This window comes from Diadema antillarum, unplaced genomic scaffold (genome assembly GCF_040938485.1).
Source record: "Diadema antillarum isolate AM-2024a unplaced genomic scaffold, OU_Dant_1.0 seq00001051_RagTag, whole genome shotgun sequence".
NCBI classification, from domain to species: domain Eukaryota; kingdom Metazoa; phylum Echinodermata; class Echinoidea; order Diadematoida; family Diadematidae; genus Diadema; species Diadema antillarum.
The window spans coordinates 1,148,931-1,174,715 of NW_027271881.1; the positions used below are offsets into that span (position 1 = coordinate 1,148,931).

A 25,785-nucleotide genomic window follows, 5' to 3' on the forward strand; every position below is an offset into this window, starting at 1 on the left:
AAACAAATTACATCTCAATGGCTTAGGTATCTCTAATAGTAATAACACTAAAAACCCATCCCACAGCTTTTTACACATTAAGAGCAACATTCAGCCTTTTTCCCAATCAAATACCATTTCAAGGCTGTCTCCACTGATTTAACTCAGACATCTGCTACCAAACAGACAAGGTTTGCAAAAAAAAAGCAACAACAACAACAAACAAAATCATCAAAAACACATCTTGGTAGAAGCTATCTGGTTCTTTGCCGCAAACCCTGCCCTTACAATTATGTTTAGACATGTCACAATCCTGAATTCATGCAACATATCACACCAAGCACTTTTGGTAATTTTGAAAGAACATGACCAGAATATCATCAGTGACCTGTTGCAAATGGTGAGATCAGGAAGTTATACTCTGAGTACTCTGAGTTATACTCAAAGTGTGGTTTGGCCAAAATTGTTTGTGGTACCAAACAGGAATATTCATATCAATCTCTACACCATAGGAAGAAGACCAACATTGCAACTGGGAATCAGATGTAATCCTGATGGAATCTAGGAGGTTCTGGCTGACAAGTTGTGATCTTTTTTTTTTCTTGGAAACAAAGAAATGCCTGTGGTGAATCTCCAATAATTGGTGTTATGCAATATTAAGATGATATACACACCTAAACCAAATGTGGGTTGAATTCTTATTTAAAATGAGTGCATTCTGGTTAATTCACGCTGATAATCTGTGGTTGTCTTTCAATAAGCACCCCCTGTGCAACAGCCAAGGTGAAAAGAAAAAGACGATGCACCACCAGTATCATGACCAAAAACTAAATGTCTACCAAGTTGAAAAAAAGAAGAAGAAAGAAGCATAACATTTATCCCTTCGCTCACAGCTCTCTAACACAAAACTACAGTTTATGGTGGCAAGCAACTTAATTTTGAAAGGGACTCACTCAGTACTTTTTTTTTCTAATATACTCTAAAAAGACAAAGATATTCCTTCCACTCATACACATGAAGGTTTTTAAACATCAGAAACCTGATTTGCACCGACTTGTAAAAACATGGACAGAGGGTGATTTTCACACTGTGCCTGTTCCCTACTTGATAATCAAAATAAAACCCACTAGCCTAAACAAACCTGGATGCTTTTAATAGTACTTTTAAAAAGGCACCAGTCGGTGCACTGTGACCTGAAGAGGAAGCAACATATGTACTTTAGGGTCAGCTTTACCCAACTCTTTCGTACTCTCCAAAGGGGCAAACTACTCTTCGGGAGAGAGTGCATCAGGCATAACACAGCAGGGCAAGTTCTGTGGCAGTACGCTGTGTACATAGAGGTAATCTCGTAGTAATGAATAACATCGAGAAATGACACAGGTAGGCTTTCTCCCTTCATGCCCACCGATGCCAATGCATTATGTTTGTAGATTGTCCGTCCGTCCATCCTTGAACCTAATATCATCTTTGAAAACATGATCTTAAGAAAAACAGAATTGGGTAGATTTTCTGGATGCCTTGCCCAAGGTACAAGTACCTGTATGCCAAATGAGGTGTATATATGTGTGTACTGATTAGATTATTCAGTAATATCCCTTGGGGTCAAAGAAAGCTATACTCCGGCTAACATTGTCAGTAAGCCACAACTTCAGCCAGGAATGTGCGACTGTAATCTAATATGGTAGAAATGATGCAGATAATTATGTGAATGAAATGACAAGGGAGAAAGTTAAGAGGTCACTGAACTTCAGTTCACAAATTTTCAGCCCTAACTTTGGATAAATGTAAAGTAATTTGGTTTGCCAAATTAAAAAATATCTGTGGTCAAGATTGATGAACTGCGTCTATATAAAAATTATGGTAAATACATGTAATGTGACAAAGAGACTGTGTGAGGAGGCTTCTATATGAACTGTACACTGATGTCAAATTGTTTAACCCTTTTTCACCCCAACCCAGTGTATTTTTATGTAATGTCTATGTGTGTTACAGGTATACATATTGCCCATTGTGTCCATGTACTAAGAGTGAGTCAGAATGTATGGTTCTTCATGGTTTGACTTTTTCATTTTGATTGGTTGAGGCCAATTAAGGCCATTCATTTGGCAAAATAAAACACAAAAATATACTTGAATCTTAAATGAAATGATATATTAATGTTCAGATAATAATACCCTGATATCTTTCCAACATATTATTGGAATAATTTTTTTTCTTCAAAATACAGTAGAATAATGAATCTCTGAAGAAATTTTGTTTACAGTCTGTAATAAAAATCATTGCTATGACACCAGTGACATTCAGTCCTTGTTTATTGGATTCTACCTGTAGTAACACCTGTCTATAGAATGGGGGTATTCTATTTTTAATGTGTTGTGAATGTCAAAATCTAACATTTCATGGTGACACTAATGTGAAATCATTCAATTTGCAAAAGTCTTCCTTTCTTTTGATAGCACACTGTTCAGTACACACAAGCAGACACTTCGTGTTTTTCTTCTAATGTGTGTATATATGTACGATGAGGGGAATCCATTCTTATAAACAGTACATACCTCATTTATATCCCTTCTTCAACTTCAGTTCTTGCCCTGCATATGATATAACTAACAAAGATAGGCCACAAAATGTAGCAACTTGTTGATAGAATACACTGTGATGGAGTTGTTGTTGTTGGTTTTTTGTTGTTGGTTTTTTGTTGTTGATGTTGTTGATGTTGTTGTTGTTGATGTTGTTGTTGTTGTTGTTGTTGTGGTTGTTGTTGTTGTTGTTGTTGTTGTTGTTGTTGTTTTTTGCACCACCACACTTCTATGACAGCTGCAACCCAAACGTCTATTCATGCATGTTACCTGTGGCTGGCAGGCTAGATGGTACGAAAAAAACAATTCTGCCATGTATACCCTCTCACCATCAGGGGTGATTTACATGTCTCTGGAATAATTCTTCTTCCATGTCTTTGGAATAATTCTTCTTTCACCCACCATACCACCTTACATGGAGTTGCACGTGTTATGTTCACTTATGTCATGAATGGTTTTACAGAGGCAGAAATAGCAATTATGTTAACACACAAAATGGGTTGGGGTCATGGGTGTCGTATTAAGTTCTCTTTTGGTAGGCATGGGGGCTTAATACTGTCTCATGATCCCTTTTATGTCAGGTAAGCCACTGCCTACTCCTTATTGCAATATGCCTCAGTACATGTGATACTTGAACAAACAGCTATTATATCATCTAGTGAATTTCTGAAATTTCATGATAGATTTTCCGATCTGATGTTCCATTTTAATGGTTTTGCTGTTTATGTTGTCTGATATTATTCTATTCACTGAAGCCCAACTGTTAAAGACAATATCTTACTCTATCTCATGCTTCCAAAATTCAAATCTAGACAGACAAAGGGGAAGTGCAATTAGTTCTAGTTATGAATGGCCTCAAATTTATATTTCCAGTCCATTTTCCATGACCGCAGAATTTAAAGTTAAACTTTTTGAACCAATCATTTCATATGAAATACTGTCTAATTTATACCTCTCTTTCTGACCAAATATCATCACCAATGGTCATTCCAAGCTTAATGTATGGCTGAGAAATGACGCTATGTTGCAAGGTTCAATGATTCTTGACCTTTGACCTTGTGGGGGTTTCCCCCAAAGCTTCTGGGTGCATTTATAACTCATGTAGCATAGCTGTGCCATGTATCCAGAAAATCCATAAGGGGGGAGGGGTGCTTAAGTTATTTTAACAAAATCTGCAACACACAGACGGAGGAACAGAGGGACACACAAACAGACAACCCACAAGAACACAATGCCTCCGACCCGTTTCAGGGGCAGAAGTTAGGAGCATAACAATACGACCACATGACCACACTACTTTGTAGACTGCTACACTGCATGCAGTGTCAGATTTAGACATACCTCAAAACTAAACAAATCAAAACAAGACAAAAAACAAACAAACCAGACATCCCAAACAATTGTCCCCACATATCATTGAGGTGAAACCAGTTCACTAGCATTACAGTATATTTGTACACATACTAAATTGTTCTGAATTGAATTGTTTTGAATCGAATTGAAAGATTTACATTGAACTGAATTGAACTGAATTGAATTGAAGTCAACTGATTTGGATTGAACTGAATTGAACTGAATTGAATTGAATTGAATTGAATTAAATTGAATTGAATTGAATTGAATTGATTCCAAATTACATCAACTGAATTGAACTAAAGTGAATTGAATTGACATATCTGGTCCTGATTAAACAATCTCTAAATTTTATACGTGCAGTGACCATATATTCTTTATATACATTCCTTGCACACGTCGGTGGGTCTACAAAGTGTCAGGCAAAAATATAACAAGTCTGGAGTCACCTTGGATAAAGTTTGAGAGGGAATCATGCTAAACTGGTTTGATGTTAGTGGTTCTACAAATAGCAAGATCTCATCAATTACACGATGTGAGAAAAACATTTTTATGAAAATACTGACCATAAATACTGAATTATGCACTGTACTGATGGTCGACCTCGAGCAAGGAGAAACCACATATTTAGAAACATGGGTATAGCTTTGCCCTTGAAAAGGTGAAATAAAATGCCAGTTTAAGCCCATGTTACATTGAAATCTTGACTTGTTTTTCCCTTTCTTACCTCTTCTGCCATCTGCAGCATACGCCGCGTACTCTCCAGTGACTGTAGAAAAACAAGAAGAGGAAAAACATTCAGATATCATTGGTTCACGATGACGATGAACATAAATACAGACGTAGTAACACATCCAGTTATATATCACATTCATTGTTTCATAATGTACACATGTTGCGATGAAAACCCATATCAGCAGTTTTTCAGGGAAAGCACAAATGCGCTGTTGAGTAACATGGAACTGTGTACAGATTACACTTCCCTGTACAGTGGTGAGAAGCCACTGTACATATGTTTGTCATTGTTGTTGTCAAGTGGAATGGGGTCACATCCTCTTGCTCATTAGCATATGCCCCGGCAACGGGAGTTAAGTCTGATGCTGGCAATAATGATCGCATTCAGGCAAGATCAGATGAAGCTGGTTGGAGAAAATGCAGCAAATTCCTTGAAATGGAGCATTCTTTGTATTTCTTTTGTGAAATCCATCTTGGAGATTTTTCACTTTTATTACCGATCAAACATCAAGGATTTGGATCCATTATAAAAACAAATGCCCTCTCCCTAGTTTCATTTCTCATTTTCACCACCTCATCCCGTATTCTAAAGTGGAAAGTTTCCAGATGAGGTATGCATCATTCTGAGCAAGTAATAAACACTTATAGCAATCCAACAGAACGCCTTTATATTACTCCTTTGTGAAAAGTAAAAGGGGAAAAAAGTCCTTATATTTTCTTATGTTCCCCATTTGCATACTTATCACTTGGCATGGCAGGCTCTCATTACTTGCTCCCAAGCCGACAAGCTCACAAACCAGTAAGTAAAAGGTCACTGAGCTCTACAAGCAATACATGAAGACAAGCCATTAATGCATAGAACTATTATTGCACGGCACAATCATGCACACTAAGTATTTATATCCATCAGAAATCCTGTATCTTTCATGATTTGCACAATCCATGATTTGCATTCAAAGAAAATGAGTGGCATTCAAGGGATTCTCCAAATAGCAAACAAACTGTTAAGATATCCCTGCATCTCTTTGCCTTCTGGCAGTAGACAACCAATGGAACATCCTACCCTTGGCAAGATGCTTTATGCATGTCACAGGCATCGCCTGTGGGTGGTGTTCGTAAATCTGAAATGAAATAAGATTTGTTATTCTGAAGGTTCGTTATTCCAAACCACATAATTTCCCTATATAACTAGATGCTTTTTAATCTGGATATTTGTGGCATTTTACCGAAGGTTCATTAGTCTAAAAATGAAATATGATTCATTAATTTGAAGGTTTGTTCTTCTGATATTGAAATACATCAATCCAAAAATGAAATACGGTTTGTTATTCCAAAGGTTTGTTCATCTGAAAATGAAATAAGGTTTGAAAAACATGAAAAGAAGGTATGAAAAACATGAAAAGAAGGTATGAAAAACAAACCTTTGGAATCACAAACCTTATTTCATTTTCAGATTAATGAACCTTTGGTACTACACACCTTTTATCATTTTAAGATTAACAAGCCTTCATAATAACAACTGTAACCTCACCAACATTCCATTGACTATAACTATGAGAGAGCTGGCTCCTTAGTTTTTGATAAATTTCTATCAAGAAGTGTGTGACTGTAAGAAATATGAGTGTGCATCTTTGTACCATGCCTGTGCAACTGCCTGACCTGCATAGCTATATAGACAGAAATCAAGTTTTTGAATCTAGAGCCGGAACACTCCACATGAACAGTCTTAATGTTGTATTTTGTCTGCGCATTAGCTGTCATGTACAATAGTACTTGATATTTGATATTACTTTCTTAATAAGCACAGACAGGAAATATCTCAGTTAAGATGAAAATCAGAGTTAATGGTTAACAGACTTCTCAACCAAGCAAGTGTCACATACCACATTTCTTTGTTTTGATGATATTCTTTTCTATGATAATTTTCAGTTTGATTGCTTTTCATATGGTTATAGTGCAAGTTTTTCCTTTATTTGAGCCCTACTTTGGTTAAATATCATGTCTAACTGTTTAAATCGGTTGCAGAATTATCAAAAGCTTCTAAATTTCCTAAATTGATATCCATTGAGTTTAATTGACAAAATATTTGAGATTTCATTCGATGTTGATGGTTTCTTTCTGAATTTGCGAAGATTTGATAAATTTGACAAGATCCATTGAAAGTTTCTCCAACAAAGATGAAATGCAGTCAAAATCACAGGTGGCTACTTCATGATGAAAAGATGACAATTCTTGCACCATAAGAATTCACGGGACTCGAACGGTTAAGAAAACTTTGGTCCCTCTTCATGTACCTCTCCTTTCCCTCTATCTTTAAACTCCTACCTCCATCCTTTTCTCTTTCTTTTGCTCTTCCCTTTCAAACTTTCCCATCCCCCTTTTGGCCTCTCTTCCCCACCTCTTGACTAGCAGCCCAGTGCTCTCTGTCCCCTGACCATGAAGAGGAGTCCAAGCTAGAAGGACTTGAGCAAACAGCTCGGGAAACAATGGTCTCAAGAAGCCAAACATCCATGCGAGACAAGGACCTGGCAGGGTGGAGGAGGAGTGGGCTTTGATTTTTGGCAGGGTTTTCTTTAACCATGTTATAACAAGGAAAAACCTGGTGTGGAGACTAGTTTGCCCAATCATTCTTCCAACATGAAAACACATTAAATAATACTCTAAGTGGTAAGACAGGCCTGGCATGGAGACTAGTTTGCCAGGTCATTCTTCCGACATGAAGAGCCATCAGACAGTACTCTAAAATAATGATAAAGCATGCACAAAATATTTGCAAGTATGTAATTATGCAAAATGTATTTGAACCATTCCACAATTCATTTCTCAATCTTTATGCACAATTGTACCATTAGAGAGTCAGAAGCTTAATAGTTCTAGGTTATTATGTAGTATATGAAATGCATTTTCTGTACACCAGAAACCAACCTAATGTCTAATGAAGTCTTACTTTACAGTATTGTGATTTGTGTACCCCAGAAACTATGCATGAAATTATGTTTTTATTACAAAATTGTGCATGGTTTGTTTTTTTATATTCACTTCAAATTAATTTTTGTTCCCAAATGAAAAATGTTTAGAAAGAAATGATTTGGAGAACTTCCACAAAAAAGTCAATACTTAGGACCAAAGCAACAACTGAATCATTGGTGCACAAATTGCTCAGTGTAAAAAAAAAGAAAAACAAAACAAAACAAAACAACAAAAACACACAGATGATCCCAATGCATGATGGTATAGCAGAAGCTACTAGGCGTTTCAAAAAAATTTCCCACTTTTGATTCTTAATAATTCAAAAACTATATATCAGATAACACTGTCACTGATATGAGTGAAAGCTGAATAGTGTACAATTTTGTTGGAGGTGGTTAGAATATGAAAGCATAAATCAGTTTCATGAAATCCATGATTAATTTCACAGTCAGGTTCCAGATTTTGCTCTATTTTCAATCCTCTGTACAAAACTTTCACTTTCCACAGGGATCAATGGGTGTGTATGGGAGTGTGTGGTTAACACCCTGACAATGGTCCTGAATAATGGCCAGGGTTTGAATGCTTCATGAGAAATTCCACTATCACAACTAGTCTTTCTTTAGCCTCTGGCAGTATCTGTGTAAAGTCAAATGCCTGCCAATACTGTCGTTGAGTCGCGACAGTGCTCTCCCTACTTCTGGAAAACGAAATTAAAATGAATACCTTCTGTTCTGTCGTAAACATGGTGACAGGAAGCAAAGAAAATCAATTAGAGTATACACTTGTGTATATGGAGCCTTAGATAAAGCTACTGGGAAACAAATCGCCCCAATGAAAAAATGCTGCTGAACTTTTTACCAAAAATGATCTCTTTTTATCGAAAAAGTGACAAATTTGTCAGACTAATAGTAGACAGTTGTATTAAAATGAAGAACTTTAGATCATTTATGCTTATTTATATCCCAAATTTAATAATATGTGAAGCAAAATTTGAAAATGATTGCCAGCTGGAATGAACTGTGGTGTTACCAAGCACATGGAAACATGTGCTTACTTTTTCCATGTGCATGCATTTTATCCTTTGCCGTGCATAAATTCAGACTAGCAGTGCCCAGGGCAATCCACATGAAGTATTGATTAAGCATTCATGTGCCTGGGAACGGGAGACTGACACCTGGTCAACAGGTGGTTCAGGCATGTCCATTGTTCAAGGCCATTGTCAGCACACACTCACATACACATCATTGGTTCCTGTGCAAAGTTCAATTTTTGTACAGAGGGCAAAATTTGACCAAAATCTGAAACCTTACTTCAAAATCAATCTTAGATTTAATGAAACTGATTTATGCTTTCACATTCAAATCACCTCCAACAAAATTGTACACTATTCACCTATTACTCATATCAATGACAGTTTTATCGGACGAATAGTTTTTTAACTATTAATGATCAAAAGTGGGAAATGTTTTTTGAAACACCTAGTGCAAACAATTGATTATAGAGGGCTGTATTTAATCTTTTGTTTTCTTCGCACAGAAGGGGTTAAGGAAGTGATATGTCGGAAACATTCATGCAAGTTACGGTTGAAGTATACATATAAGTTTGAAACTCTGATTCCATAATATAACTGAAATCTAAATTAGGACTTAGGACCTCACCCTGTGAGTCTAATCTAATACAATGGTCCGTATGCTTAGCATCTATGCAGGGGCTGCTATAGTGGCCATTGTGTACAACCAGCCATTTACCCACTATACAACTGGAAAAAAAAACTAAGCATAAGATAATGATAGAACAAAATTGTGGAATGGTATATGTATCTACATAATACACTGAAGATTGAAGGTTTACTTATAACCAGAACATTTTGCCGTTTTCCTCTTTTTTTTCTTTTTTTTTCTTGTACAACTACTAAGTATAAGACACTTACATCAATCAGTAATTTTGTTACAAAAGAGGCTAAGATATGTTAATCAGCTGTACTAATTTTGCAAATTTATATTCATGATGCAGAAAGACAGGATAAATATTGATACACATCCTCAGTCTTGAGTTCTGTTATCATCAAGTCCAGTGCAGTAAAGTTTGAAAATAGATCACTTTTAATTAGACTTGGCTTGTCATACGGGATAATAAAACTACAACTTTAAAATCACTGCTTCCTTCTGTACGACATATAGCTTGTGAGTGTGTTTTTTTCTTTTTCTTTTTTTTTTTGGGGGGGGGAAGGAGGGGGTTTCAAGAGATTCAGAGATATATTTTAACTCTATCACAAGGAATAATTGTGTATGAATCACATAAGTATGAGTAGCAGGCACTGTGTGTTCATATCTTAGGTAGATTTCCTTGAGAAAACTTAATGGACAGTCTCTTCTTTTCCCTCTCATTTATTCCCTCTTTGGAGAGTGAGACAATTTACAGAAACAATATTTGTTGTGTGTGTTTTTTTAGGGGGGGGGGATTGAAATAAGGTTTTGAAAATTTCAGATCTTTTGTCATAATGTCAATATTCTTTTAATACACTGAAACCGAAAAAAAAAACAACAAACCTCAACCTCCTGATAATCTTCACATGTTCAGATGAAGTAGTCTTCTTACATATCCTACTCACTGACAAAAAACAATAACATTCAAGGCCTAGAGGCTGGAATGACCTATCCCTAGGTATGCTGTTCATGCTTACGTATTCTAAAATGCAACTCAAAGGTACTCTTGAGAGAGGTTACTTTGCACAAACCACAAGAAAACACCTGTGTCTGGTGCATTCTTCTTCGTCTTTTCTGCTGATTCTTATTCCGCCATTTAAAGGGATGGTACAGTTTCCGTTGAGAGGAGGCTACAGGTTTCCAACATTTTTTGCTAATAAATTTTGAGATAATGAAAAACCTCTTGTGAAATATGAAAGAACATATAATTCTAAGAGGAATTCATAATTTATTGGATGAAAGTTGGGTTGAAGTGGCCAAGATATCCAAAACAAAGCGACAGGCTAATAAAAGGTGGGTCTCAACTTTTATTAGGATTGCTTTGTTTTACTTTGTTTTGGATATGTCAGCCATTTCAAAAGCGATTTTCATCAAATGAACTTCGAATTCCTCTTAGAAGTGTATGCTCTTTAACAATTCACAAAGTGGTTTCTAAGCATCTTGCAAAAAGTTAAAGACTGAATCCTCATCTTAGCCAATACGATATCATCCCTTTCATGCAGAAACTTTGTCACCTGTAAACGCACATGGAGGCTCCTCCAGGTTTACTTATTTGCATGCGCATGCATTGGCTCATGTTGTTGGCATTTCTGAGGTAAGGCACAAGGCCACGTTCACCTCATACTTCTCTTGCCTTTGTCCAGATATCACAGTCCTCTTTTTGTTTTTCTACCCCTTACATACTTGACTTATACACTCAATCTTCATGCTTAGTCTAGCTAAAAATAGCCTGTGTTGCCAAACTCAGAAGAAATAGCCTTTATCTCAAACAATACCACTGAACACAAGAGAATTCCAATGTACACTTGCATGTATACTCATGTACCAAAAAATGCAACTTCTTTATAAACACAACAATGCAACTGTGATTATTATACTTAATATGTTAATTATCCAACTTCCCAAGCAGTAACAATCTTTCTTCTTCTGTTTGTTTTGTTTTGTTTTGTTTTTTTTTTTTGGGGGGGGGGGGCGTGAGGGGTAAGTTATCTAAAAAATCCCACAGTCTTTAGATAATTATCTATCATACAGCATATGTCTGTGTGTAATGACATCATGTTACCTGCAGTGCTTTTCCTCTACTAGTTTTCTGACAATTACGTAACTATACACACTGATGAACCAGTAATTGCCGCTCTCAGTATAGATATCCTTGATTACTTTTGTTCAAAATAAACACAATGTGAGACAAATATATCCATAAATTGCTATGACAAAGTATTCCAATCTTTGCAACCATACAGTACAAAGGTTTGCCACTGTAACTATCAAGATAATGATAATTATGATAATGATGGTAATGGTGTTAAAGGTAAAAACAGTAGTGATGACATTAATGACACCAGTGATCAAAATTTGAAGTGACACGTCCTAGAAATAACAATAATGGCAATTAAAACAATAAAATCATAAAATCATCCAGGGCAGCCTCTTCAGTGTTAGCGCTGTTTCTCCAGAGAGCCCAGCATTGCCAGGTACCTTGTTTTACAGGTAACTAACTCATCTTACACATGGTTCAAGAAGGACATTGCTGATAATAAATCTGAGGATCCATACTTGATCTGTCCACTGCCTTATCCACAATGCTACCATGCTCCCTGGAGAAGCAGAGTTCATTAAGGAACGAACCAGACAAGGCAAACCAAGTAGTGACAGCATCATTATCAATACATAGCACTTTTGAAGTGATCGTACATCAGTTACGACCTGGGGCGGCTAGGATCTTGGATGGTTTTTGTTGCTGGCTTATGAAAACATGCGTAATAGCACTGGTGCAACATAATCTAGGGCAGCAAGCAGCATGTAATGAGTGCAAATTATCAGTTCATTCACAACTAAATATCTTAAAGCTGAAACATTATCCAGTAGACTTGTCTTTAATACTCATCACTATTAAATCTCCACATAAGCATCAACAGCAAAGAGGAACATGTAATAAATGGTCACTTCACTCAAATGGCATGTTTCCAATTGTATGCAATACACACATCTGCGACTAAGTAGTGCAGTCATGTTTTTTTTTTTTTTTTCCGTCTCTCTTCCGGAATGACCTTGAGCTCATACTAGCACTTCCTGTATAGTCAGCTTAGGTGCATTTGAGTCAATGTAGATTGCAACTGAACACAACTCAAGACTTGTGCACTGATCAGCGTCAACAGAACTCTTTGTGCCAGCCTTGTATATCCAATGGCTTAAATTATAACTTAACACACTGCTTCAGTGTTGACATTGGAGACAAAATACTGATGTGATAAATGTACTAGATACCATGACATACTATTCATGGAACAGTGCAATATATTTTTCATTTTTTATCTTATTTTTCATTTCTTTTCTCCTTATGTTGTGTGAGGAATTTTTTGTGCCCTCTTGAGGACTCAGAGTGGTAAGGGGCATTACAAATACCTTATATTATTGTTCCGTTATACAGTATACCACAAGCATTATATCACAGATATGCCAATAATCAATGCTTTTGCACTGACATAAGGGTTACCACTGTAAGCCTCATAGACTGCTATGTAAATCGTATCCACCATAGTGCAGTGATCATCTGCATTGGAATATATGTAAAAATATTCATTTTAGTCTTTTCACTATTTTTCTCTTTATTTATTTTTTTTTTTTTTTTGGGGGGGGGGGGGGGGGTGGAGAATCAATGGAAGGATATAAAACAAGTATATCATGCAGTGCTTTGAGCCACTAGTGAAATTACGATACCTCCGTGACGGAAATTACGCTATTCCTGCCACCTCGGCATCCATAATTCCAACTAAAGCCTCTCAGTGCGTGGTATATTTTATTATTATCTCAAGTTCATCAGTCTCATAGATGACCAGCTCCTCTGTTTTCCAGATCACTTTTTCTTTGGTGACGTCAACACCCACGCCGAGTAATCATTCACTGATTAAAGGGATCTCCTGTATACATCTCATAACAGCAAGAAATCCAACTCAACACATTCTGGAACCTGCCCATACTAGGCATCATATCACAAGTAATTAAGGTATTTCATATCGCAAAGTAAAGAAGCAGCAGATGTCTACGATGTTATGGTGTATAATATTCTCTCCCATCATGCAGGCATTCATCATTTTGAAAAGAACACTTTGTAAGTTAATCATAGCACCTTGTACTGAAAAGGGCATACTAGGCATCAATGAGGTAACAAGAATCCCTTCACGTCTAGTACAGCAACTTGCTCAAACACTGTACACTGTCAAAATGTAGTTATGAAATACTAGAGCTGTCTTATTTGCACCTGAAGACACACACTGACATGTCAGTGTTCATACAGCAACAAAACACAGCCATACAGACAGTGCACTGGCAAAACATGTCCAGGAGGCAAGCTGGGAGAAGATGGGATTCTTCACAACGAGAGAGCCATCAACACAGCTGTACTGTCAACGATGCCAGAAGGGTACAGGCAGTTGTTAGGGAGGTCAAGTTGGACACCATTTGAGCCAAATAGGATATTGTAGTAAACAAGCAGTATAGGGTAAAACAACCAACAACGCAATGAGCAATGGTGAAATGCCTATCGGACTGTGGACAAACTAACTCGTACTGTATACAGCATATAATTTGTTAGGTTTTTATTTTTGCAAATGTTGCAGGTCAGGTGCTATTTACCGATTTAAGAAGAACGTGCCAAAATACTAACTCTGATTCCGACATGAATGCAATGTGGACGCATACAGGTGCTGGTACGCAGTCCACAGCACGTGAAAAATGTGTGCAATGATACTGTACTCCACAATCATAAATCTAACCACTCGCGAAATTTTGGAGAACTCTGGATTTGTCGAGAAGACACAAAACGCACAAAATTGAACTCCCTAAATATACAACATATACAGTAGTTTTGGGAGCTGATGTGGCTCAGCGGTTTAGGCAAGGTACCTCACTACCTCTGCAGGGGACTTCTAACATCTACTAGTAGTCTGTCCCATTGTAATAGACTCAAGAGTAAAGCTGGTTGGGGGCTACTCAAAATCCAATGTACATGAACCTACATTAAGCACAAATCTGACAGGTGCATATTTACCCCTGTCATATGTATTTAATTCATCTCTCATGACACAGTCTTTCATATATTTGTACATATTGCAATGTTGTTACTTAGAACTATAAAATCAAGATTTGGTTTGCCTTCCAAAAAAAAGACTTGAATTGTATAAATATACCACAGGCATATATGTGATGAAATGTGCACAGGAAGATTTTCCACTATGATAATTCCTATTCCATCGATAACTGCTACTGTGATAGCGATTGTGATGATGATGATAATATTCTTGATAGTAATAATGGCAATAACAATAATAACAATGGCAATAATAGTTTGATGATTCATTTGGGAGAGGGTAAGGATAGATACACATACATAGTACATTCACCAGTGTGAACAGTACAGAAGAAAGTCTCCCACAAAACTGAGAAGTAGGCTTGTAAGATTGCAATGAAGTGTCAACTATCTGTCTATTCAAAAGATATGTACATTTTCCAGTAGGGATGTCAGTTAGAATGAAAGAGAGAGCGTGAAATATATCTACAAGAAGCTACTTTGTACATACAAGAGCTTGAACTTTGATACTGCCAGGGCCTGAATTCAGGCTTCTGCCTGGAAACCAGCATCCCACAGTTTATAAGAAAACACTAAACTTCTTGATTCAAATTAATGAAAAGATTTTGAAAAACAAATCTCCATGAGGCATTTGTGCTGACAGCACTTTGAACTTGAAAGTTGTGAAATTAAGACCAGATCTGCAAAAATACTTTGAAACTGATAAGCACGACAACAGCTGACTACTAGCTATTTACTAATCACATGTTGAATGCATGCACAAGGGACGTAAACTCAAAGTGAAGGTTCTTCAGTAAGCCTGTTTGAGATGCTTTATAATGTGAAGCAGTCACCCATTCCATGCATTTGATGTCACTATCTCTAAAGCTCAAACTTCTCTCATGGCAAAATGTGATATGTTTTTTGAATCACCAACAATGTCCTTTGAGCCTTGCAAAAAACAAACTGTCCTAGAATGAGTGTATCTTGTACATGTTGCTCTGTGCGGAGTCATTCCCTGCACTGAGTTGCACTTGGAAATAAGGCCATACTTACACCCCTCGAGTACTTCCGCATAAGACATGCTTCAACGGTGAGGTCACTGCGAATCACAGGCAAAGAGGGTGACCTATGTTCACGTCGGTGCTTGTAAAAAGTGAGGTCAAATGCCAAGTCACTCGCCATCCCCTCCTCTGCCAAAGACCTAGAAGAGTGTTGTTGTTCTCAACAATGCATGAGCATTGCAAATCACTTGGCAAATTACATCATTGTATGCAGGATCCTCATAGCAAAGCAAAAAGGCTCCACAATCTGTAAACACCGACTGGGATTGCAAGATGCTACTCCCAGCAACAGTTCGTTTAGGCCACTTCCATTAGCAACAGTTCGCAAAAAAATTTCTGCGCCCCCTGTCCACTTTTTCCACTACTCCGGATCTCCTGCTCTACCTGATTGCTGCGTAGTGGGAGAGTGTTTTTTTATCCACCACCGCACAAAAGCTGCCTGTGTTTCATGCAGCCACAGATGAGAGACTTGTAATACAAATGATTATGATCACAGCAAGAGCTTCACAGGAGCTTGTCCAAGAAATACTGAAGGCTTCTGCCCACTTCTCTCCACTACCCTACTAACTGACAGCTCATCCACGTCCAAGGATTAAGTCCCACAAATGGGCATGGCAACAACCTTTTCTGTATCAAATCCCATTTATATGGCTTTACATTAACATGAAGGCTTAGAATATTCTCCATTTGCACAAAAACAGGGAGAATGGGGGAAAAAAGCTCAAGAGCTGCACACAGCTAGACGAGCTAGATGCAAATCTGTGTCTGGCTATAATCACGTCAAACCAGCGAGGTGCAGCGCTCAGAAACAAGCATGTTTATCTGTAGGAAAAAACACAGCCACAGGGGATGCCTTAAAAGTCATTGCTCCATCCCACCTCTTCTCTCTCTCCCTGTCCCTACTTTTTGCCTTTATTTCTTTATCTCTCTTTCAATCTGTCCTCATACTGTCTATATCATCTTTTTTCCCCCCTCTCCTCTATATATACCTCATCTCTTTCTCCCCCTCTGTCTCTTCCTCCTTTCCGCTCCTTATGAAGAGCATTTTTGTTGGATGCTCAAAAGATCTGAATAGAGTTTCAATTCCACTGCCTGTAATCAAAGGACTACTGTCATGCCTTTGAATATCTTCCTTGCCCTGCGCAAAGCAGTAAACTCTGCCAATATCTGGACACATAGTTTAGGCTTCACCCCATTTCAGATCAATATGACCACTAGGCATGTGTAATAAATACGACAGTGCGTTTCTCATTTGTCTCTGTTGTGATCTGATATCACTTGGATAGATTAACTCCTTATTTTTTCATGTTTTTTTTTCTCTTCTCACAATGTAGCAAAGCATTTGTGTGTGTGTATGTGTGTGTGTGTGTTTTTACTTGATCAAACATTGCTGATTGTATTTTGTGTTTATACATTCAAGATAAATGTTTTTGTCATGTGAAATCATAAAAATCAAATAAAGAATATCGAAAAACAAAAAAGAGTGTTTGTGTGTGTATGTGTGTGTGTGTGTGTGTGTGTGTGTGTGTGTATGTGTGTGTGCGTGTGTGTGTGTGTACCACCTACAAATGTATATCAGCACATCTAAATTTCACTATCAATGTAACCTCTCCAAGGCTAATCTCTTCACAAACCATAGAGTAAATTGCTGGAAGCAAACTAAACTACACACAGGCATTAAAAATCTATGTGGGCACTGCAATTGTTGTGATTCAAAGAAAATACATGCTATTTCTCTATAGTGAAGCTGCCAAAATTCCCACACCAAAATCAGAGAGGTTCTAATTAGGAAAATACTTGTGTTTCACACGCAACTATCAAAATGGAAAGAAAAAATTCCCAGACCATGGAGACTCTTCAAATCCTCAGATTGTCAAGATATAGTTTTCAGAGTTTTTCCTGCCGAATCATGAAGACATATCAGCTCTCTTACAGGGAAACAATGCTTTGTTCAAGTATGCACAAGGCTTGCCTGACAATGCGGTTAGGTCATTGACATGAGATGAGGTCTATAGAAAAATTGACTGTTACTGCAGACACTCAATAGCATTTTCCATCTCTTGAGGAGTTGAACCCCACTTGCAGGACAGACCCAATTTGTGATCAGACACCACCTGCATTCATGCCCGACTATGAGAAGCGGAGCAGGCGTTTAGGCCTGGAACAGCGCTCATGGCTGACTGTACGCATTAATTTCATGATCTGGCATTGGCATCATAGTAATCAGCCTCGTTATCTAATCACATTCTATTCTCATATCTCTGCACTCTTTCTTTGAGCAATGTCAATTATGTGATCCTCTTGTGTGATTAATGTTTACAACGTTATGTTATAATGTCAAGACCATGATTTGTTGCCATGCATGGAGAGTACAATATAATCAGAAGCATTTTCCTACTGTGTGAGTGTAGATGTTATGGGCTCTGGAGCCAAATACAAACTTGTGACAAAACACATTTCATATCAGCTATTATGTCAATAGGTTTTATCTACTGTTTTTTCTTTTTTTACTGGTTTTTGTCTACTCCTGGTTTATTTGTTTTTGTTTTTTCCAATAAGAATGTGGACATCACTATTTGAAAAGAAAGAAAGAAAAAGAATTGCACAACTCAGGAGGGTTGGAAGGTCCACTAGTTGTTAATCATGAATTTAGCAACTCACAAAAATGTTGCTAAATATCTGGGCACAAAAACACTGACATGTATAATAAATTATTTAAAGGCCCAGTCACACTGCCCGAAAGTCGCGTAAATGCATGAATCACGTAAGAAATTCGAGCCTTACATGATACAAGCGCGATTTGCGCATTTCATGAGTTTGTCTGACGTGGAACCTTCGTAGTTGTCCGCCGATGTGCGCCGGATCGGCGCTTTACGCGATTCCAGGTTTTGAGCAGCTCAAAACTCGGCTTCATGTAAAAGTTGCGCTATTTTGCATAATTTTTGCATAGTTTGCGTAGTTCTTACGTGAACAATGCGCGAAATACGTGTGGAATATCAGTGATCGTTCGCAAAAATGTTGCCGCTATCGCGTTCATGCGCGATTTATATGCAGTTCATTAGTGATAATGCGCAGATTATGCGTGGTTTTTCCGTGGACCTCGGTCGTCGCGCACAACCACAAATTCGCCCTATTTGGGGCCTTTGCGTGCCTATGCGCTGAAAGTGTGTGGTTTGTTAGTGATTTTTACGTGATCTCTCCATAGTTCTTGCGCAAGTCATCGGTGATTTTCATCGCGTAAATCAGCGAAAACTCTCAACGGACAAGCACGCACAACCAAATTTCTTGCGTGTTTCATCGGTTTACGCAACTTTGGGCTGTGTGATACGTCATGTGTGTTCCATTAAATTCTATCTCTTGTTGTTCACAGGCTTACAGTTTAGATGTGGTCTACAAAGCATACACAAAGTTTGTACTAGGTTGTAACTCTAGGCCCATTCATACACAGGAGTTTTCATTTTTGGATTGCTGTTATACATGAAATAAATCTTATTTGGTAGCGATCGCACATGGCATTAAAAATAAAAATCAACCCCATTCAGCTGCAAGCAAAGCACTTAAAATTCCTGGACTGTGTACAAAGGATTTTAAAAGCAATTAAAGACTAGTCCTGGGTATACTCAAACAGGTGTCTATGGGAAATGCATGTTATGGCATGGTAATCAAATCATCCTCAATGGGTTAACAACGAACAGAGCATGATCCTGAGCATTTCCATCATAGGCCTAGTGCAGCCAGTTGCATCATGAGATTTAGAAAAACAAACATACAAACAAAAAACATTTTTCCTTTTGCATGCTGTTCACTGACACTGCACAAGACAAGTTGTTGTGAGGGCTTAAAATAAAAAGTCATGATGGACTGATTTTTGCAATAGTTAGTGATTTTTTGTTTGTTTGTGTGTACACATACACACTTATTATATAGATCTTGTCGTACTACACTGCAGAAAATAATTTATAAAAATTATTAATTTTAGGTGTGTGTATGGGCCTTCTGTGCCTTAACACACCATAAAATATCTTGTGTAAGGTGCATCCCCAACTTTCTATCCTTATTTTCACACAAAAAATTACCTAGTACTCTCTCTCTCTCTTTAGTCCCGTTCACACAAACTCATAATTAACATTTTTGAAAATTGCGTTTGCAAGGCGATGTAAAAACAGTTAATTCTCTTGTGTAGATGGAGAAAAAACAAACAAACAAGTAATTCCTTCAAGAACAACACAAGACCAAAGGCGGGAGTGATATGATGTATTTGGAAGAGCATGTATGGGTGCTGAAACATTTCCTGACATAGCAGCAAAACTATAAATGCACACATGTGCGCGCACACACACACACACAAACATACACACATTTCGTCGCTGGGGTGACAAGACCTTGTATCTGCAATTTTGGTGAAAATTACTTTTTTGGATTAATGGTCAAATAATGGATTAAGTGATGTCCTGTCTAAATCCCAACTGTCCTACTCCAAAAATGGAGCCACCACGGCATGTCAAAGGAAAGGATCTCCCATTCGCTACGGTGCTTTGGCCGCCATGTTTTTTGGCTCTCCTGAACATTTGACATTTTGTAGATACGAGGTCTTGTCACCCCAGCGACGATATGCTGGCTGATTCATATCACTTCCCTAGCTAATGCTTAGTAGCCCGGATCTACCAGGTCGCACGTCGAGAGAGGTCTCCATGCTCTCCATAGTGACACGACATTTGCTCCCGTGACAGTTGGCTCCGGTCTTATTTTCTCCAAGGACTTAGGGTTAGGGTTAGGGTTGTAATAGGGTTTTAGGTTTAGTTTCATGTGAGGATCAGGATAAGGATAAGGGTTAAGTTTGTGGGTAGAATTTATGTTTTATCCTACCTGTTTCCCATTACATTTTGTGTGCTAACCACTGGACATTCCCCATGTTGAAACAAAAAAGTTTCCGCTACATCTCAGGAGAAATCTCTTGTTGATTTATACCACTCCTGCACAACTTTGGCCTTTCTTTTATGACTTTGAACATGAAGCTCAAAAGAAAACATCCTGGCAGTTACTAAAGCAAACTCAAGTTAGTTTTAGAGAGCTTGGAAAAACGTAAACGATTGCTAGCAAGAACACGCAAAGGGTCCATTTCATGCATACATTAACAGCAAATGCTTCATCTCCAAGCAATTGCTAATGAGCAACAAGCAATTGCTTGTGGTTGCTAGCAAATTCTTTTGCTACCAAGCAAGTGCATAAGGTATTGTTTTGGGGTTGTTGTTTTTTTCATACAGATTCAAGCAAAAAGGCTAGCACAAGCAACTTACTTTTTATGCATACAGCCCAATGTTTTGTCTGCACAGCATGTGTGACCAGCTGGCTAAGAAACCATTGATTCTTTTAATCCCAAAATACAGCTTGCCACACTAGGCCCTCACACTTTGGTGTCTATGGTCATACTCCAGTCTTGTTCAGTAATGCACAGTCTGGAGATTACAAAGTGTTTCATTTTGCAGTCATGCTATTTGTTTTTGTTTTTGTTTTTTCTGTGGGTTTTTTGCCATTATATGTGAACAGAAGCAAATAAAATCTATTTTCACATCGCAACATAAAAACCTTTAACTCTTGTGTGTGAATGCAGCTAGTGTCATTCTTTTTTAAATCTTCAGTTTAATTGGGGGAAAAAAAGGCTTTTCTGTTAAAGGGGAAATCCAGTCCAAATATAAGTTAGTCTGATAAGAAAGAGTAAAATCTTACGAGTTTAACGGTATAATTTTGATCAAAATCAGATGAAAATATAAGGAAGATATGACATTTTGAAGTTTTGCTATTTTGGGGGGAAACAGTTCTTGAACGGTCAATATGAATATGCAAAAGGCAAAGTGAGCATGTCATACCCTCACAACTTACCATATACAGTGTAGTTTGTACATAAAATTTTGAAATTTACAGTTTTTCATTCGAACGCAATTATGCCCGAGGCTCAAATCCTTGTATATCTAACTGATTGCTATTCTGAAGTTATTCAACCAGGAATAACACCATGCCTCAGACTTCAATGACAGAAACATTGAATTTTCATCATTTTTTTTTTTTACACGATCAATGGAAAACTGTGAGGGTGTGACACGGTTAGCTCACTCATTTGCATCTTTAATATCTACTGTACAAGAACTGTTTTGCAGAAATTAGCAAAACATCAAAATGTCATAACTTCCTTATTTTTCATCCGATTTCAGTCAAATTTTTACCGCTGAATTTGTAAGATTTTACTTTTTTTATCAGACTAACTTATATTTGGACTGGATTTACCCTTTAACTCTGTTTTCTTCAGTTTAGTCGTCTTCTTCCCCATCTCTGTTCCACTCAAAAAACATTGTGCAGGCAGAACAATTCATTAAACTTTGCTGACAAGAGGGGTTGGTGACAGACAGAATACATACACTTGTACTTTCCAAGGGATTCCATACTTTTTGGTATCAAGATTCAGAGTTACAAAGGACTAGGGCCATATTGACAATCTCAGCCAAATTAATTCCTGTTATAAAACGCGTTTAGAGAATCCTGCAATTTCATTGGTCGAAAGCCATGCATTAATTTTTACTGGCAGTACATTTGATAGACACAATAAACACGTTATCACACATACTTATACAATTGTAACAGAGTTTGCACACTAAGCAAGCATACATGCACTTAGTAAGAGATGGCTTGCTAGCCATGCAAGATCAGTAACAATTTTAACGCATCAGAAATTACTATTATACAGTTTGATCTATGGCAAACCTAATGGAAATGCATCCAGTATATTTGCCATCAGGTTAAATGATAAAAAAGAAATGAATTTCTGGCAAAAAAAAAGAAAAACGTTCCCTGTTCTATAAGATGGATGATGCACATGTCTTTTTGTACGTCAGTAGGAATAGTGTGCATATGGTAACTACCGAATTTAGCCTACACTCACTTGGCCTCACCTTGTGAGTTAATAAGCATTCCCTAGTTACCATACTGCACACAATTCTTACTGATCCAATGTACTCAGACCTATGCATCATTTGTATACTGTCAGCTGCTCTGTATTTCACAAAATATCCCAGACATTTGTCTTACAAGTGATGATAGCTAGTATTGGAGATGGGTAAATATGCTCCTGAACTACATATGCTCATTCATTTGGTAGTTGTCATTGCATCATAGTTTTCATTGAGCAACACGCGATGATAAAATCACGAAGTACAGTGCACACTGCACGCAAGGACCTCTATTTCATGAATTCTGAGCGCACTAGCAAAACTTAAAGGTGAGGAGCCAGGACATAGTGCAGCCTCTGACAGTGACGACAACCCGACTGACCGAGAACACAGAACCATGCCCGTAAGTGAGACTCTACTCAGGTAACAGTGCAGGAACAACATCAGGCATTCATTGACCGGAAGTAATTCAAGGGCTTTCATGGGTCAAGCATAATCATAACCTTGTTGATCCCTGAGTTCACACGACCTAGTTAGTTACAATTCTCCACTGGGCATACTCTTGTCATTGAGATATCCCTGACGTAACTACTGACCAAATGGTAATTTTTCCTTGGTAGATGAAATCAAAACTGTAATAACTTTCTCAATTTACTCTCTGATTCCACCCTGATTTCACTGGGCTGTTGTTTTGTACGTAGCAGTACAGTCTCATGGAAATTAAATAGTTGGAGGTAAAGTATCTGCCATGGCAAAAGTGACTTTGATTATGGGCCTTCATAGCAGGGAAAATTGTACTGCATTCATCCAAACAAAACAAAAACAAAATGGAACATCCCTGTGTTCTGTCCTCTGCAACTCAAAGAAAAGGAAAAGTGAAGATTAAATTTGACATCAATATAAATACCAACATTCATACGAGTCTACTGAAAAGTGAATTACAACTGTATCAGTATAAAGGTTGGGTTTTTTCCATTGTTCTTTCATTTCCTGGCTGTGTCCCTTACGCATAAATTAGAAAGAAAATGATCTCTCTCCTGTTACATGAATCATCTATATTGTGCTGATAATTATCCATACTGATGACAGTGTATCAACTGCTCTGGCTTGGTAATCAACACTATCAACAGCACTATGACATTCCTAAATTGGCAACTCAGAAAGTGCAATACAACATACGTACATTGTCAAAGGGCAAACTGTCTTTTGTCAGCAGATAACATACCTCTCTCACACAACTCTCACTCTCAAAAATGTGAGCAAAAATAGATTATGTGAGCTAACATACATAGACATCGAATCACAATTACTGCAACCTTAGCCCAACGTATCCTTCTTTTTTCTCTATATATGCCTCTGTTAATTTAAGTGGTCCAACTGAAAGTGAATGGAATATCGGCACTGGCAAAAGTCTTATTCAACAGCCCGATCCTGTGGTAACAAACTCCATTCAATTCATTACTACTAAGTAGATAGACTCAAAATATGTACATATTTATGCATGCCGATATTTTCCGAAATTATGAGGATAGCAACTCCATGGAGATGATCCTTTCACTTACGTGCAAAAGCAGGAATCTGTGCACCGTTGCTATGGCGATGCAAAGTTTGGAGTATTATGCAGCTGTCGTCATGGGCACTGTGATGCACATCCTTGACTTTTTCCTCACTTTCTTCTTATTTTCCCCCTCTAGTCTCCACATTAATGGCACCCTTAAGCAATCTGTCATCAAGTGTGTGCGCAGACATCGGCTAAAAACATCTTTCCCTTCACATCAAGACTTCCACCAAGTCTGACTTTGAATCACCCTCAAAACCTCATACTCCACATCACAACTGTCATGTAAGTTGCCCTAAACACTCAATAGGACCACACACACACAAAAAAAAAACACACACACACACAAATACTGCAGATCTATGAATTAGCAACACCCTTAAACTAAAAGCTACTTTGAGGCAACATTTGACTGCAATGTTTACAAAATATCAATAGTACTAGGGAATGCAACAGTCTTCACTCAGCCTCATGGTCATCTTTCTGACATGCACTGAAACATATCAGAACAAGACATGCTTCAACATTGAATACCACCAATAGGTATATATCTCCATTACATCAAAACTCAGGGAAAACTTCCCATATGGCTCTTTATTTAAAAAAAAAAGAAGAAGAAGAAAATAATTTAACAGACCATAAGGCTACGCTAGCATTGAAATTAGCAAAAAGTTCAGCGCATGTGAATTAAATTGAATTGAAAGATGAAGAAATTAACGGCACACTGAAAAGTGCATGTGTGCACTTTGGTATCATTACACATGGTGTAAAGAATGTTTAAAAATTCAGTGTTTTGTGGGGTAAAGTATGTTGTAACACAAAGCATTGTAAACACATTACATCACCACACCATGACAAACATTGCTCTGGCATGAGTAACAATACAAGCATGGGCAATATTGATAGCCAGCATCCTGAAATCAAGCCATGTGGGAAGTACATGGTGGGATTAGGAAATTAACTAAAAGGATTTCTCTATACAGATCAGTACACGTAACATACATGCATCACACAACCAACAAAATGTTGCAAGGCAGGTTTTTTTAGTTCAAGTAACATTTGATAAGAATCAAGATTCTAGGTATCATTGATACCCCCAAAACACTTAACAATATTTAAGACTTTTTTGTTTCATGGAATTTGCCATTCAAGATAATGACTGTCAGGATGGGGGAGAGTATGGCATAAATGTCTGTCTAATACCTAAAATACATTTGCATAGTTTGCTGGAAGTTTGCATAACTGGCAACACAGCCCAAGCTTTCATTTCCAGAGCAGAAGATACTGCGTGGGCTGCCACAACCCAAATACAGCAACATTTGGAAACACATAAAAAGCCTGAGCTGTCTCAGCTCCTGCAACATGTGATTTGTGTTCACATGGCACAAATATCGCGCACAAAAAAAGAGCTGAGCAGCCTCCGCTCAGGTAATTAATCTGGGAGGAGGAGCATCACGTGAACGGCGTATGAGAGAAAAATGTCAACTAGTTTGTTATTGTTGCAAACTTTTAGCCCTGCTAGGAACCCAGACAGAACTAAACCCTTAGAATGAATTTAATGAACAACTGTTACCATTAACCCACAAAGGCACTTGTGTTCCACACAAGCCAGACTCTATCCATTTCAGCATTAGAAGAGAAGAATTTTGAAAGCCAGTAATTCATTCATCTAATTTGATCTCTTACTCAATCAATTATTACATATACTCATTTATCTACCTAAATTTATCTTTGTTCTTTTTTAGCCCTAGCCTTGGTCACCCTGGAGGGCAATGGCCCTCAACAGCTTCCCCGAGCCCATAAAATCCCACAAACCTCGTTTCTGGGGTTTG

At 37.7% G+C, this 25,785-nt stretch overlaps 1 protein-coding gene across 5 annotated transcripts in view; it reads right to left on the bottom strand.

The window, feature by feature from the left end:
- LOC139743119 (synaptosomal-associated protein 25-like) overlaps positions 1-25,785 on the bottom strand; it is an 89,428-nt gene that overhangs the window by 37,030 nt on the left and 26,613 nt on the right. For all 5 annotated transcript variants that reach the window (XM_071653626.1, XM_071653624.1, XM_071653627.1 and 2 more), the window contains exon 3: positions 4,639-4,680. In XM_071653626.1, the coding sequence (XP_071509727.1) occupies positions 4,639-4,680 (42 nt within the window). The remainder of the gene's footprint in view (positions 1-4,638; positions 4,681-25,785) is intronic.